The sequence below is a fragment of the Aphelocoma coerulescens genome, chromosome 9, assembly GCF_041296385.1.
Source record: "Aphelocoma coerulescens isolate FSJ_1873_10779 chromosome 9, UR_Acoe_1.0, whole genome shotgun sequence".
Classification (NCBI taxonomy): domain Eukaryota; kingdom Metazoa; phylum Chordata; class Aves; order Passeriformes; family Corvidae; genus Aphelocoma; species Aphelocoma coerulescens.
In genome coordinates this window covers 11,525,838-11,543,076 of record NC_091023.1, presented here as the reverse complement: position 1 = coordinate 11,543,076, position 17,239 = coordinate 11,525,838, and the positions used below count along the sequence as shown (strand labels likewise).

Genomic DNA, 17,239 nt, shown 5'->3' with positions numbered 1-17,239 from the left:
GATAACTAATCACAAACAGTAGAGAATGTGCAGTATGCAAGTAATGGTCAACTTCATACTGATTTTCCCAGTTGATTGCTGTGAAGGTGAATGTATTCTCTGGACATACTTTGCAAGAAGCATTGACACACGACCATGCTGAAAATCTTAATGTTCAGCAGTCTCCTTCTTTTTAACATTTAAATGTGGTAAAGAAAAAAGCACACAAATAGAACCCCACAAAACAACAACCAAAAAACCCCCTAACCTAACCCTAACTAATGTCAATCATTTTGGGGTTTTGTTTATACATTCACCTTCTCTCCTTCCAGTTTATGGAGCAGAAGGGTCCCCATTTTTTTCTCCCCTGTGAAATACTTTGTCTTGGAGGCTGGATCATATCCCAGTGCAGTGTTCTTGTCTCTCTGCTTTTAACTGTCATTCAAGTAAAGATCTGGAAATCTGAGAACTAACACCCTTAAAAGTGCTTTTGTTTCCCTGCAAGGTGGCATTTCAAAGCATACTTTTAACTTTCGGTTACTTTTTAGGTACAAACCTGTGCGAGAGGATGAAGATGGTAATAAGGACTGTGTTGGTGGTAAAAGAGGAAGAGCACAAACTGCTCCCACAAAAACCTCCCCTCGAAATTCTAAAAAACATGATGAATTGTGGCATGGTGAGTGTGGTACCTTGCTATATGCTAGATTTCCTCTCAGTCCTTTCAGAACTTTCACAATGTTTGCCGACATTACAGTGTTTCTTTTAAAGCAGATGTAGTATAAAAATAGTAAGTATATTAATCTGCATATTAAAACTAAAAGTAAGATATTTACTGAGTTGTTTAACTAAACTGTTGTCGTTAGGTGAATGCCATGACTAATACTACCTAAGCTCCTAATAATTAAATCTTGGGAAAACTTCTAATTGGATTGTTTTGCTAACATGTTGTTTTTTCCTGCTAGATGGTGTATGCCCTTCGGTATTAAATCCTCTGGAAATTTACCTCATATCTACTCCACCTGAAAATATAACATTTGAAGACCCCTCATTAGACGTTATTCTTCTTTTGAGAGTTTTACACGCTATCAGTCGATACTGGTATTACTTGTATGATGTGAGTAGAGCACTTTTAAAATCACTTTGATACTTGGTTCAGGACAGAACCATCTCTAACATCATAACCTTTTCCCCCACCTGCTCCCCCTCAAGAAGACAGAATAATGCAAATACTTCCATCTTCCCCTACGTGTTTCTCTAACTCCTGATAAGATGAAGGCTGTAAATTCTTAGAGTCAGTCGTATTTTCTCTATAGTGTGTTGAACACAATTCCCATGCTTTGTCCTTCCTGAAGTTGAAAGACCACCATTATTCCTGAAAAGAAAATTAGTAGTAAAAATCTACTCAGTCCTTCTTTCATGTCTTAGATTCTGGATGAACAAAACAGCAATGAAAGTTTTTTTACTTTCCATGATAAGCAAATTAGAAGCATTAAAAATCTTTTTTAACAAAGACTTGTTATTTCTGTCAGCATTTCTCTAACTAGAAATACATTGCTTTTATTAAACACAGAATGCAGTCTGCAAGGAGATAATTCCAACCTCAGAGTTTATCAACAGTAAACTGACAGCAAAAGCAAACAGGCAGCTTCAGGACCCTTTGGTAATTATGACAGGAAACATCCCGACTTGGCTGACAGAACTTGGAAAAACATGGTATGAGTGATTTGCTGTGTACTGTCTCTAATTGCAGTTCAGTAGGAATCTTGGCTGGGCATCACAGTGCATCATACCTTGCAGGACTCCTGAGAGTGCAAAATGTAGTCACAGAAGTCTTGCCAAGTTACATAGTGACACTTGGATGCTTAGACCTATATTGCATAGTTTAAATCACGTTCTGAGGGATAGACTAGCTGCAAAGTTTGAACCACTTCTTACAGGAGTTGCTGAGCAATCTGAAGGGTTTCCGTTGAAATTTTGATTATTCAGGTGATGTTTTTTCTCCTGTTAAACTGCTTAATGACATTCTTACCATATCACTGTAATTATCTTGGCATATTCAGCGTGGTACAAAGGAAAATATGTTTATCGTTACTGATAAAAGAAAATAAGTTTTATAAAGCTATATACATAGTACTTTGTAGTATCTTGAAACAGAGTATAAGCTGTAAAGCTCTTCCACTTGAAAGAATGAGAAATCAGAGTTGACATTCTTGGATTTTTCAAACATGTTAATTGCAGTAGTACTGGTGACAACTGACTGTGGAAATAGTCTAGAGAAACTCTTTGGCTTCATTTTAAAAATAAGATTTCTAACTTCCTCCATAAGCATTCCAGATAACAGATGATGAGCATGAACATATATTAAAGAATTGTAGCAGTATTTGTTCAATAAAACTGCCTTTTCACTTAATGCCAATGGAGGACCACGCTGTTAACATACACACGCCTTTGAGAATAGTGGAAGTGATTACTTAAAGTAAGAAGTTTCTCTGGTAGTCTTTCACAGATTATTTAAAGTATTTTTTGCAAATGGTGGAAGGTAGAATAGTGGTGCTGCTCTAGGCAGGTTCTCATGTCTTCCTGCTGCCCAGTATGGGAGCTTGAGCTTAAATCTTTGATCTGTTAGATTTATTAATTGTAGAACAGTAGTGAACAAGGCATCTTAGTTTCTGATGTAAACTTCGCACAATCAAGGCACTCAAGTATTTTGAGTTACTTTTCAAGAGGAGTTAAAAGTTTCTGGAATTTTTTGTCTCCTTCATATATTGCATTTCTCTAGACTCTTGCTCCTAAGCATTGTAACTAGAAGTAAAGTGTGTTCTGGAGGGCTTCTTTGGAGGCTGCTTTCACCAGTGTGTAATAAAGCACTAATTTCAGACATACTACATTTCTACCGTGTTTTAAACTAAATGATAGTCAAAGATGCTGCTTGGAACTCAACTGACTTATCCAATGCTCTTTGCAGCCCATTTTTCTTTCCATTTGATACCCGCCAAATGCTGTTTTATGTGACAGCCTTTGACCGCGATCGAGCCATGCAAAGACTACTGGATACTAATCCAGAAATCAATCAGTCGGATTCTCAGGATAGCAGAGTGGCACCGCGACTGGACAGGAAAAAAGTACGTACATCTTGTTTAAAATGGAATGAAGGAACTATTTATTTTTATATTGTCTTTAAGAATATCATTGTGAGCAAGACGTAGCTGTAAAACTTGAGAGTATAGTGAAGAACGGAGTTAGTTCCTGCAGTCCCCCAGCAGAAGGCGCAGGTCTTCTCCGTGCTGGCCGCATGAGGGCACGAGGGGCACCCTCGGCCTGCCTGCGCCTCAGCGGGGCCCTAATGTGATTTCTGAAGCTGAACTCCAGTAGTGAATGCAGAGTTTTAGGTAACATTAGTGATAATTCGACACGCTGGCTTGTAGATCTGTTTTGCTTGATTCTCATAAGAATTTACAGGATTTAGACCCTTAATAAACAAAAAATACTGTCCTAGTATTTTGAGAAGGTAAATCGCCTCTCACAACATAATAAAACTAAGCTGTGACTGTGTTAAATTTGAGGGAGTCTTGGATGTCTGCCTTGAATCTGGAGATACATTATCTTAAAATAAGATCTGCTATATATGCTGTATGATCTTGAATACCTGTGGGGAAAAAAGACAAGGAGACATGAGAACCAAATTCAAAAAGAATATAGCTTCCCACATGTAGGAATCCCAGTGCTGTTGGGCTTTTTGTTTGGGTTTCAGCATCTTTATTCTACTTTCTTCTCTACATATTAGTTTGAGGTATACAACATCACATGACAATACTTCTTTGCTATATCATAGCCCTATTGCCATATTCTTAGCAAAAATAGTACCTGTTAGTTACACTGATATAAATATAAGGCATTATTTTCTCATTTTATATGGATTATGTTCATTCTAAATAGTTTTCATATAGAAGCAAGAACTGTAATGTCAAAGTATAAACTTAAAAATTGTTGAACTGTGGAACTATTGGCATGGGGTGGAAAAACATTCATAACTGATTTTTTTCCTGTTGTAACTGCCTTGGGAGCTGGGACTTAAAGCCATAATTTCACTACTTAAAACTTCTCTAATGTGTAGCGCACTGTGAACAGAGATGAGCTGTTGAAACAGGCAGAATCTGTGATGCAGGATCTAGGCAGTTCAAGAGCCATGTTGGAAATCCAGTATGAGAATGAAGTAAGTAATATCAATGCAGTCTAATTTAACCCCTTTTTACTGAAGATTAATACAAAACAGCTACAACTTTCATAAAATGGCTTGGTCAGACTGTGTCTTTCACATTGCTGATGCTAAAGAATTTTATCCTTTCATTATCTCTAATCTGCTTGGTTGTGATTTTTAGTTGCTAGGAGATGCTCTTTCTGATCTAAATTTCATAATCAATCTTAGTCAGCAGAGCACTTTTTTTTCTAACTCTTAAGCAAACAGCTGTGTGTGTTTCCTCTATAATATGATCATTAGGTGGTTAATACTTTTACTCCACTGTTATTTCCTCTGATATATGGTCTTTCCAGGCTGCCTCTGTCATGTTGTAAATGTTCCTGTAGTTAGGTTCTCTAGATGCTTTTTGCAGTGCAGTCTTCTTTATAGGAAATAATGTATTATATTTCTCAGACTAAGTAGAGATTTTTATATCCGAACTGACCTAATGGACTCATTTATTTACTTATTTATCTCATTCCCTCTCCTCTCCCCTCACCCTCTGTCCTCTGAAGGTTGGCACAGGCCTAGGCCCTACACTAGAGTTCTATGCACTTGTATCTCAGGAACTGCAGAGAGCAGACTTAGGCCTTTGGAGGGGAGAAGAAGTGACTTTAGCCAATCCAAAAGGTAATTACTCCCTAATCTATAAATATTGATTAATATGGAATTGATTCTAAGTTGACTTCAGTTACGTAAAGAGCACCTCAGTTTGTGGTCAGATAATGTGCTTGATGATAGTGTGTGATTATCTTGATGGGTTTTGTTGGGTTTCTGTGTGTGTTTGATATGGTTGTTTTTTCTTTTCTTTCCTGTAAGAAATTTAGGTTAAGATTATCTGAATGGCACTTGCATCTTGAAAGAAACTAGCAGTGTAAGTACTGAACTCTTTCTTTCTTCCTCAACAGGAAGCCAGGAAGGTACCAAGTACATTCATAACCTTCAAGGCCTTTTTGCACTTCCTTTTGGTAGAACAGCCAAGCCAGCTCACATTGCAAAAGTTAAAATGAAGTTCCGCTTTCTGGGAAAACTAATGGCCAAGGCAATCATGGACTTCAGACTGGTGAGAATAAAATAGAGAATCTTTTCTGAAGGGCTGAAATAAAGACACTAGCTCTGTTGAGGGATAAAAGCATAAAAGTTAAATGGTATTACTTTCATCTCTAGAAGTAAGGGCAGTCTGGAGGGAGGCAGGGAAGAGAACAGGCATGCAGCTTAACTTTCGTGGGGGGAAAGGGTTGAAGATCTTTACAGGCTTTTGAGACCTTATTGTAGAAAGGAAAAGCCATTATCTGGTATGTGTTGTAATCTCTCTCCAGTCTTCTTTCAAGAACGTTTTGGGCTCATTTTACTCTTCTTGGTAGCTTGCTGATTGCTTTAATGTATATGCACTAGGCAGTCACTTGGATTTTCTTGACTATAAATTTCTGAGGCAAAACCACTCAGACATGGTGTTCTGGTGTGTGCCAGTAGTAAGAGATAGTATTGTAGATCTGGTCAAGAGATGAAATAGTACAAGATACTTTTGGAAGACAGTTAATACTAAACAGTTCAATGCTTTGGTTTTCAGGTGGACCTTCCTCTTGGACTTCCTTTTTATAAATGGATGCTACGACAGGAAACTTCCTTGACTTCGCATGACTTGTTCAGTATTGATCCAGTAGTAGCCAAATCAATATATCACCTTGAAGATATTGTAAGACAAAAGAAAAGACTTGAACAGGATAAAACTCAGGTGGGAAAGTAACCCTAAGAATGGAAGAGTGCATCTTTACACGTTTGGATTTTATGAAGTAGCAGTAATTCAGAATGTATCACAGGGCTTAATACTGATTGTAATAGTGATAATTACTTTGTTCTCATACCAAGTAGTTTTAATGTTATTACATCAGTGGCTAGCAATTTTAAAACAGTCTTTTTGTAAAGTCCAGCATGAGAAATCTATTATGGGATTCTTCTGTGTGATTAAACACAGTCTAGAAATGTCTAAAACTGCCAGATGTTGGCCTAACTTGTTTTGGTTCACTTTAAAAAGATTACCCAACTTAAATACCAGAGGGAAAAAAAAATCTGTCCTTGCTTCTTGAACAATCAAAAGGTTTGGATTTTTTACTAGTTGGTTAGTCAAATTTTCAGATTTTCATAGCAGTGCTGTTTATGTAGGGTTTTTTTTTCCCTCTTCACTGAAGAGCTGTATGCAGAACTGATGTAAACTGTCACCATGCATGAGCATTCAGGTGCTTTCAGACATAACATTAATTTTTCAAGGATATCTACTCTTAGCTGAAAATACCGCAGTTCCTTCTGGCAGTAGTGATAAAAGTTCTTTGGCAAACATGCTTTTTCTAGCATCCAATGTTAATAGATGGTAGGAAGTAATAACCTAATTTATACTCTTTAATACATCTGCTTTGTTACTAGCAAAATTATTGCAAGCTTGTGGGTCTTTGTTCCTCTTTACCTTACGTAGTCTCACTCTCTCTCATTGGTCACTGCTTTTAATTTCCCAAGAGTTTGAAAAACCTGAAACATGGTGGATGAAAGCTGAAAAATGTAAATTTGCATGCCAAATATGAATGCCATTAACTGTCCTAAGGAAAAACCAGTCTCTGAGCCATAGCATATTTCACATTTTCTTTTCTTGCCAGTAGTATTTTCTAGATAGCTTGTGTTCTGGGATATTACAGAATTCCAAAACCGCTAGAAAAAAGCGTACTTCTGTGATCTTTCCAGGTTATCCATTAAGCTTATCTGTTTGTCTTGGTTTCCTGTTATGTATGAAAACTACAGAAGGAAAGCAAGGAGTTTTAATGTTTTTAACAACAGTTTTAATGGTAGTACTCTTACAGAAATGTCTGCTTAGTCAAAGCTGCTTTAGAAGTCATAACTTTTGGATAAGTTTATTTGAATTAACTGTTCTCATTGTTTTTCACTTCCAATTTTTTAGACCAAAGAAAGTCTACAGTATGCATTGGAGGCTCTGACTATGAATGGCTGCTCAGTGGAAGATCTAGGGCTGGACTTCACACTTCCTGGGTTTCCCAATATAGAGCTGAAAAAAGGGGGAAAAGATACACCGGTCACTATCCACAATTTAGAGGAGTATCTCAGAGTATGTAAAAGCAAACCTATGACTCAAATTCTTTGTTCTTCCTCCCAGGTAGTTTGTTTCCATATATATTTGAGTTCATTCTCATGAGCTAGGCACAACAATAATTTTCCTACTTATCACTTCTCTTCTGTACTAGGTTATTATTACTACACTAAAACTGTTAGAATCTAATTGCACCTGACTTGAAAATTGCATAGTATAAAAATAGTGTGGTTTGTGAGAAGTTTGGCTTTTTGGAGAAAAAGTGTTGTTAAGTGGATTCATTTGAGCAGTGGAATTTCAGAATATTTTAACAAGTTTCCACATCTGGTTATGATGATGATTTTTTTATGAGTAGTGATTTAGCAAATTCTTTAGCAATAGTGATCTAGCATCTGCTATTCAGTGGCCTTTGAACTGCTGTAATAGTAGTGTAACTTCTTTGGGCTCAGACTTAAGAAAACATCAGCAGTTGTGAGTCAAAATTAGAGCAGTAGTTTTTTTGTCCAAAAAACCAAAACCAAACCAACAAAAACCCCAAGAAAAACTGAACCAGTCAACCAAAGAACCCCAAACACATGTAAAAAACCCCCAAACCCTAGAGAGAACGGGTAAGGAAAAGTTAACAAAACATTGTCAGAATAAATTGACAGTCCACCTGTATATTGATTCCTATATCTAAAAGGACATAAGGTATAGAAAAACAGAGGGTTGATACTGCTGAACAAAGGTAGGATGCTGTTTATGTCTAAGAAAGGGATAAAGGGAGTTGGTTTATAACAGTTTGGAAAAGAGATGGGGAAAGGTGGGAAGAATGTGATACTATATGAGACTTGATGTGAAAGAAATAGAAAAGATTTCAGAGGGAAAATTAGTGTGCTCTCCATCATAAGTATGATGAATTGCATTTTAGAAACAATGTATTTAATTGATCAGCTGGCCTGTACAGCTCCCTGTGGGTCAGCTGCCCTGCTCTTGAACATGTCATTTTTATTAAAATCTTATGTGAGGATTAACATGAAAAGTAGTTTATAAAGCTGGAATATCCTACTGTTGCTTTTCATGCCTCTCCTGCCTTCATGTCATTCTTCCCTCCATCTCCCTTTTTCTCCCCCCAGGGACAGTTCCCACAGGAGCTGCCTTTATCAGAAGGTAGAACTGCTTCAATTACCAATATAGTGAAAGACTTTATTCTCTTTTTTTTGTCTTTTTTTTTTCCCCCCTCTTCTCCCCTGTACTATAAAGGGGCCACCTTGCTGTTCTAAATTTGTGAACAAAAAGTTTCAGTAGTAGAATTTTGTCTTGCAATTTGATCTTCTCTTTGAATCTGCAAGAATACAGTGCAGCTTAACTATACCACATGTTCATGATCATAAAAAGTAATCACAATTGTAGGTAAGCAACTCTGCTGTTAGAATAGCCATAGAATATTCTATGTCGTAGAAGAGTTTTTTGTGCTGCTGGTGTTTACTACCTTCCTCTTCAGTATAAAAACCTGGTGTATGAAAGTTGTGGAATGTATCTTGCCTGAAATTCAATGCCTGACTCTTCTGTAGGAAAACTTATCAGAAGATCCTAATGAGCTTTCATATCTGAGAGCTTTCTGGAACCAGTAACTCTTCAGTTATTGGGATGGGGTTAAATTCTTGCTTCAGGACTCCAGCAGGACCTATGAACTTTTTAATCCTATTCAGATGCATCCATAGATGACTTTAACAAGCACCAGAGGCCAGAGCTTTTAACAAATTTTAAAACCTGTAGTTCTGTGTTGACAACACAGCTTTTATAACCAGCCCTCGTTTCCTGCTGGAGTTGAGGATATCCAAGGCAAGTGTAATCATCAATAACACTGACTGACAAAAGAATCTGAACTTGGCCTGCAATCTGCCATGTAAAATATCTTAATTTAGTGGAGAAATACTGGCTGCAGGAGATTTATTTAAAAGAACTCTGGTCTCATTTGTGTCATATGCCCTTCCTCCCCACACCACTGATTGTTGTTTCAGTATGTGCTGTCTACTTTAGAAGCTAATTTAATGCTGACAAGGTAACTACAGATACAAAGCCAAAACAAAGCAGAGAAATTAGACTCAAAAAGCCTAGATTAGTGTCTTACTGTCTTTTGCATCACGATTCTTAACCATATTCCAGTAACTTGAAATGAAGTTACTTTTGTTCCTATGTATTCTTACAATATTAAGCTACCTAATATATCAAATGGGCTAAAGTTACTTTTAAAAAACTTAATATTAGAATAGGGACCCATCTATTTCCACGGGAAAGATTAAGATAATACTGCCAATGATGCCCTATGGATTTCTGCTTCTGTTGCTACATTTTAAATGGTGTAGAGAGAGAACACCTAGGTTAGGCTTCTAAAAACAACAAATGTTCAGATTAACTTTATATTCTTTTGTTAAATAGGTTCAGTTTAACCAGCTATTCTGAGATCTATTTATTTGTTTTGTTGAAAACAAAGGCAAATAAGTTGTTAAAATTCTGCATAATGTTCATGTTAAGGGTAATCTAAATTATGAATTAAGGCAGAATGAGGCGATGCTGTAGAGCAGCTCCATGAATCAGTGTGCACCCTGTGGTAGCTCCAATGAGCATATGGCTGGACTGCTGGAGTTTGGCTTCTGTACTTGTACTCTTTTGTACAGGAGTGATCCCTGCATGCTTCCTTTGTTCAAATGGCTTTTTTTTAATTTATTTTTTTTTTCCCTTTCCCTGCAGTTGGTTATATTCTGGGCACTAAATGAAGGTGTTGCCAGACAGTTTGATTCCTTCAGAGATGGATTTGAGTCGGTCTTCCCCCTTAGTCATCTTCAGTACTTCTATCCTGAGGAGGTTGGTGAAAGTGTTTTTGCTGCTGCTTTTATAACCTTTACCTGCATGTATGGGCAGTCTAATGACATTGCATTTCTGAGGCATCTTAGTAAAATTTGAGTGTTCCTGAAATTGCACACTTAACTGATAAAGATTTCTCTGTTCAGTAGTCATTTATTTAATGCTTTTATTATGAACTGCTCAATTTTCTTTAAAATTGTGTATATCCAGCTTTTCTGAGAAGTGCTTTAATTTATGTATCATACTTCATTTCTCTGTGTTGGCCTCTAGTTCCTTGTATTGCAGTACCTCCGAATAGCTATAGATAGATGTGGATGCTACCTGGATCTTCTATTAATAAAACAAGTAGTCAGCTGTTCAGCAAAGCTTCAGGCAGTAAGAAGAGATTCAGATGAAGGGGAAAAGAATAAGGGTAGATGGTCTTGCTTTATTGTCACCACCACCATAATATCAATTTGCTTGTAAAATGCTCACACTCTTAAATGGACTGAATTGAGTCACAATTATGGTTCTCTGGACTAGAAGAGAGAATGTTTTATTCTTCTTTGAGGAAGTCTCTTTGAAGACTGTACTTTGAGGGGTTTGTTTACCTTTATAAACTCGGACCTTTGACTTTAAGAACAAGCATTAAAGCACACTCTGGAATGTGTTAGCCCAGCCTCTGTGGTACTCTGGTGTTCCTGGTGCTTTGCAATGCAAAGGGGAACACTTACTCCTTGTTTAATTTTACAGTTGGAGCAGCTCTTGTGTGGCAGCAAGACAGACACTTGGGATGCAAAGACTTTAATGGAATGTTGCAGGCCTGATCACGGTTATACACATGACAGGTAATATGTTACCTTTTTAAATAAACAAAAAACCAAAACAGTAGAAAATACATATTTTAAAATAATCTTCATACACTGCTATTCAAGCTAAAGGAATTATAGGATATTTATTTGAAAATATTCATACTGCACTGAATATGAATCTGATGCAATTATTTTAATTATAAACAAAATAATATTCTCTTGGTTCTTTTCCCTTCTCAGTCGAGCAGTGAAGTATCTCTTTGAAATTCTCAGTAGTTTTGATAGTGAGCAGCAAAGACTGTTTCTTCAGTTTGTGACAGGCAGCCCCAGACTGCCTGTAGGAGGTAGGTTTTGCTTATTACATATTGCTGTGCATTTAATCACTGTTACTGATGTGTTTCAGAATAAGATGGTTACTTCAGTATAGGAAAAAATTCCTTAACACTTACGTGTTTGAGAGATTCATATAGTCTCACATTCTTAATTTCAGAAGTGGCTGGGCAGGCTTCAGGTATAATTCTTATAACCTTTGTGTTAATCTCATGACACTTCCTTCAGTTGACTCTCCAGGTTTAAATTGTTGCCAGGAAGTCTGTCAGAGGGCAAGAGAGAGTTTAAAATTTAAATAAAGCTCCTAGAGGGGCATTAAGTTATGATGACAGACTTATGCATTGTAACCTGAAAACAACAGTCTCCTTTCTAGAAAGGAGACAATACTTAGCATAGGAGTAATCTTATTTAATTTCTCCCCCTTTTGAATTTCAGCGTTTAGGTAAGAGGCAGTGCAGTCAACAGAGAAATTTGCTGTCTTTGCTAGGGACCAGTGTAGAATGCACATTTTACTGTATTCTCAGATGAATGCTTTGCAAGTCAAAACAGAATTCATGCATCTGTTCTGCTATTTACATTCTTTGGGATCTGGGGGGAAAGACTTGATTATTCTTTTTCTAAGTATTTTTAGGAGCTCTTTTATGGAGAGACAGTGCAGACACAATTGAGTGTTACGAGTATAAAAATCTTAGCTGGAGTAAGAAAAATAAGGTACTACAGTCATAGATAATTCCTGAGAATCTTCAAAAATGTGTGAAGCCAAAAAACTCTTAAAAATATTATTATTGGGATAGAATTTTTACACGTGCAGAACACAATTAAAAGTTGATTAATCCAGCTTATTCCTTTATTTTAAATTCATCTTGGAAAACTAATCTGCAGGCAGGATTTTAGGTATTTTTTAGCTCACTGTGCAGCTTTATAAAGCCATATTCTAAACTTTTAAAGGTTGAGGGGAAATCAGTCGTGCGATGTGTTCTTCTGTCACTGGGGGATGTCTGCAGTCAGCTGTGGGTGTTCAGGAGGAGCAACCTGAGGAGCAGCCATTCTGAATGTCTTTTCTCACTAATAGGTTTCCGAAGTTTGAATCCTCCCTTGACGATTGTACGGAAGACATTTGAGTCCACAGAGAATCCCGATGATTTCTTACCCTCAGTAATGACTTGTGTGAACTATCTCAAATTGCCGGACTATTCAACTATTGAGATAATGCGTGAAAAACTCTTGATAGCTGCAAGAGAAGGGCAGCAGTCATTCCATCTTTCCTGATCACAATGAAAAATGCAATGTCTGCCTGTTACAGCAAAAGAGAAACTCATGATTCTTTTCTAAATATATCACCTGAGTCAAGGAAACGTGTTACGCCTTCTTGTTGTAGAAAAACGGCTTGCAGATTATAAACAAAGACACTTGGTTGATATTCATTAAAAGCCCCTATGGACTTAAAGTGATCAGGCCCTAAAAGTTGTTGTGACAAGGTTTCTTTAGCAAGTTCTTGTTTAAATTATCATTTATTTGATGAGTGAAGTTTTTAACTTGCTTTGCTGTGTGAAATTTAAAAAGGGATGTTTTTCCAGGCTGGAACAATAAATGTCGCTGTGCAGTTTAATACTGGGCTGTGTGTATCCATCTAGCTAAGTCTGAAGTTTTTCCTCCAAAGACAACTTTTGTACATAAGTACAGAAATTAAAATACACCATGTATTTGACGAATCTAGTTTAGTAGACTAGTTCTGTGTACCCTCACCTGCCTCTAATTTTACCCATCCTCATGTATTGTCTGATGTGCAATTCACTTGGTTCTTTTTGTGTGCAGCATTCAGCAATTGTTATGTTTTGGTTAGCATGGGCATTTAACTGCTCCATGCCTCTTTTTCTGATTAAGATAATTTAAATTTTACTGAAATCAAATATATATTGTCAATATAACTCAGCCTTTGTAACTAGGTAGAACCTTTCTTATAGCGTAGTTTTACTGTAGTGGTAGGTTATAATGGCGACAGTCGTTACCAGAGCGCTCCAGAGCTGTTTACACAGTGATTCAGGCAGCAAAAGCCTCATACTGGAGGTGAGGAAGAATTACTTCTTTCATGTAGTTGAAGTCCAACAGCTTGGGCTGGCCAGTGTGTATTGTGGTAAGGCCCAGAGCATTTCGAATTGATGTAAAGTTTTTTAAAAGACAAATTAGTTATTTCATTCCCTGTTTGAGTAAACAGTTTTCCTGTTCTTGATCTAAGTTCCTGGCTAATTTTGTAGTTTTTTTCTCCTTTTTATCTTCTTTTTTTCTTTCCCCCCAGTGCTAGCTTGGAACAAGCAGTTCAGCCTTTGTCTTTTGACACAGATAAAGCACCTGTAAGCAATGCTCTGTCCAACTGTTTTATGTGCTGATTTCTCAAATCTGCAATAATTTACTTCATCAGGTTAATGTTTTTACCTGAATATAAATAAAAAAGTTTGCTTCACCTTTTTGTTCATAGTTTTGTACTGTATGCCTAAAGCTCAATTGTGTAAATTACTGTAATGCAAGTAAATCATCCTAAATCTACTTGGCTAACAACCTGCAACTTGTGGATGATTTACTACTAAAACAAGACCTTTTAAGATCTCCAACTTTGAGGGAAATTTTTTTCCTTTCTATGGGTTCAAAAAATGGGGAATTACAAATATTCCTGAGATGTACCTGCTACATAGTTAATCTTTATGAAAATGTGATAGTTACTTTTATTCAACTTTGAGAAATCAAAATTCCTTTCAGTGCTTAGAAATTGTTACATTCTGGCTAATCAGGCTAGTTATTTCCCCTAAACTAACAAGCTTTCTTTTATCCAGCTGAAGAACTCGTACTTCCAGAACATGTAATGGACATTCTTCCGGTGAACATTCACAGAATTACCTGTGCTTGCTCAGACCAGTGCCACTGAAATGTAATACAGACCTGTCATGAGCATGAGTAGAATGTGAAATCCTTGCACAAAGAACCTGATAACTGAACAGTTTTTTATTACCGTATTAAACCCGACCGATGGCGCTTCACCCTGTACATACAATAATGGTAGCGCACAGTGCGGCATAGTTTTCATCCAACTTCAAGGCAGTGTTTAAACTATGGACTGGTGTTTAAATTGTTCTGATAACTTGATCAAACTGAGCACAAACAAGTGTTTATAGTGTGTGGATAGCAATTTGTTCTTTTTTAAGGTTCTATATTTTAAAAAAACTGACTTGTGTAAAAAAAAAAAAAGAAAAAAGCTAATATTTTGTATTAAAATATCATGTGTATTGATACTTTTTTTTACCCATGTTGTCTCCCTCTAGAATCTGGCTTTCATTGACTTGGAAATTTTGAGGAGCTTTCAGATTTGATATCTAGCCTTTGTGTAACTGTTCCAGTGGGAAAATAAGTTGTTGGTTACCTGTTTCAAAAGGAAGGAAAAAACAAGTACTTGTGGTGATATGATTTTGGTTGTTCTGGCTGTCATTTTCAGCACAGACTAAGGTTTTAGTTTGCCTGAAAAGTGAATGAAACTCTTTTGGGTGACACTTCTTTTTTCCTACCAAGGTGAGCTTACAGTGTGTTAGGAGAGCAGTCTGGTTTAAAAGGTAAAGATAGTAAATTATAAGAGTAAACTGTGAAGTCACATTTTGCATGACTGCAGTACTGTCCTGCAAACAAATGTATCTTGAGAGAGTTCAGAACAAGTGGAGGGGTGGGGCAAGACTTTAAGGATTCCTTCTTTTCAGGAATTTTGGATTAGGGGAAAGCTCACTAAAATCAATCCATGGGTGCGTGTAGTCATCTTAGTACTGCACTGCTTTGTATACCATTAAAAGATATAATAAAAGGTACAATCAGAAGTCTTATCTTTTAAAATAGATGAGTTTTTTAGCATGGTAAGTTCAACTGGTGTTAGGTGACACCACTAGTTACTGTTTTGAATGAGTTTCATGTCCTTCTGTATTAACAAGAGTAGCAAAAAATCATTCATGGATGAAAGGGCCATCCAAGCACTGATAGGTGCTACTGAACTTGTGCAGTGTTTTTTTGTTGTTGTTAGATGTTGGCTTTTTACCAAAATCTCTTGTGTAGGGAACACTTTAGTGTCCCATCTCATGTGAATTAGTTACAGTGCTTCTTCATGTTCTCTAGGAATATGCAGAAGAATTAATTCCAATCATCCGTAAAGTCCCCATGTCCACTGCCAAACTTGATCAGATACTCCAATTTCCATATGCAGACTGCTTGTATGATTGAATTGTCGAGATTCTTCCTTCTTTCCCCTCAATCATGTGTTTTATTTTCTTCTATCTCCTTTCCCTTACTGAGCTCTCCTCTAATGTGAAGGTGGGTGCCTCAGGGACTGGTGAAATTCCAGGTGACTGTGACACTTTTGCCCTCCCTTGTGGCCCCTGCTGGAGGTAGGTCTTATCCTCTAGAGAGTTCCTGGGCCCTGGCTCACCTGTCTTCACAGGAGTAGTGCCAGTTCCCATCCTCTGAGCAGCCTGTACTCTGCAGAAGCAGGAAATAAGGGCCTACCTGCCTTGAGAGAGAATGCCATGGTTTCAATATGAATGTGCCTCCCCCAGGCCAAAACTTTGCTATAGCGAAAGCTGTTGGCAGAATGGAGAAAAATGAAAAGCCTTGCTGGAATGGATTATGGAAATGCTGAAATTGGAAGGGGAGGTAAAATCTGCTGATGGTTGAGCCTTTTCAGGGCTTGCCCTGTCTTTCTCCTACTTTCCTTTCCTGGTCTCTTGATTGCTTGAACTGGAAAACATCTGTGCTATGTGACCTCTTCCTGTGATCCTGCAGGACCTTCCTACTGTGTGTTCCCAGCTTACCGTATCTCTCCCACTGCATTGTTTTTAGGAGCTTTTCTCAGGTTGGGTGTAGGTGGTTGCCCAAGAGTAGGAGTGGTTGCCCCAGCCCAGTGCAGCAGCACCAGCTGCACAAGGCAGTGTTTGATCAGAACGTTGGTGCCTGTTTGTACAGCAGATGGGAAACAAATTCCATCCTCTGCTGCCTCTGACTTGACAGTGAATGGCTCAAGGAATGACTGATGCCTCTAGAGGAATACCATGTCCTTGGCTCCTGGTACTGAAATGTGCCTGTATTGATCAGGTATGAAGCTGCTTTGGGGGCTGAGGGAGGAACAGATCCTGGGTCCCTTCCCTTCCTTTCCTGTGTGCACCTGGGGACTAATGACATCTCGCGCTGTAAGCAGAACTAAGCGGAGGGGAAGTAGTTAAGACACATCCAGTATTTTCAAGGCACTAGATTAGAGTTCCTGATAACTCCAGATCTCGTTTGGCAGCAGCTTCCAGAAAACTGCTTCAAAGAGGAAAAAAGAGAAGAACAAAATGCCACAACAAGACATAAAAACCCAAAACCACCCTTAAAATTGTAACAGGAAGCATGAAAGCGCCTCTCCCACCCACCCTCCACAAAGGTGGGAGGAATTCGTAAGTCCTGTGCTATTTTCCCATAGTTAGAACACTGAGGAGCTCAAACTGGAAGCAGTATGTTGGGGTAAAGCAGCATGTGTACTGTGGGTTTGGTCTTGTCTGCTTCTGTCCTGTTTCCCCTCCCGCCCCTCCCTTTAGGGTTAGGACTGCTGAAACCCCATAAAAGACAGAAGTAGCTAAGCCTGGGGCGCAATGGGCGACAGCAACCACTCTACCCTCTTGCCTGAGAACAGGGAGAGGTGGAAGGAGGAGGTTTCCCCTTGTTAAAGGTAAGCTTATACACGGAAAGCCATGGCCGGTTTATGCTCTGGAGATACTCAGACATACTGCAGTTTTCCCATCTCGACCGCTATTTCCCAGATTATTTTACTCTTCATTTAGCTGCTATCCAAGGTGTTCTAGGCTAAATATAGGCCTGGTCTGCCTGTGGCTCGGCTGTTCTTGGGACTTCTTGCATGCAGAAGCCTCTTTGGCAGGCAGGACGATGCAAGCAGTGAGC

General features: G+C 38.0%; 1 protein-coding gene across 12 annotated transcripts in view; it reads left to right on the top strand.

The window, feature by feature from the left end:
• The window catches only part of TRIP12 (thyroid hormone receptor interactor 12), a 78,919-nt gene extending 66,032 nt beyond the window's left edge, over positions 1–12,887 (top strand). For all 12 annotated transcript variants that reach the window (XM_069024388.1, XM_069024394.1, XM_069024395.1 and 9 more), the window contains 13 exons: positions 528–655; positions 942–1,093; positions 1,550–1,692; positions 2,945–3,101; positions 4,094–4,192; positions 4,732–4,846; positions 5,125–5,279; positions 5,787–5,951; positions 7,164–7,328; positions 10,044–10,157; positions 10,890–10,984; positions 11,189–11,292; positions 12,351–12,887. In XM_069024388.1, coding sequence (XP_068880489.1) covers positions 528–655; positions 942–1,093; positions 1,550–1,692; positions 2,945–3,101; positions 4,094–4,192; positions 4,732–4,846; positions 5,125–5,279; positions 5,787–5,951; positions 7,164–7,328; positions 10,044–10,157; positions 10,890–10,984; positions 11,189–11,292; positions 12,351–12,547 — 1,789 coding nt within the window. In that variant the 3' untranslated portion in view covers positions 12,548–12,887. The remainder of the gene's footprint in view (positions 1–527; positions 656–941; positions 1,094–1,549; positions 1,693–2,944; positions 3,102–4,093; positions 4,193–4,731; positions 4,847–5,124; positions 5,280–5,786; positions 5,952–7,163; positions 7,329–10,043; positions 10,158–10,889; positions 10,985–11,188; positions 11,293–12,350) is intronic.
• The last annotated feature ends 4,352 nt before the right edge of the window (positions 12,888–17,239 follow it).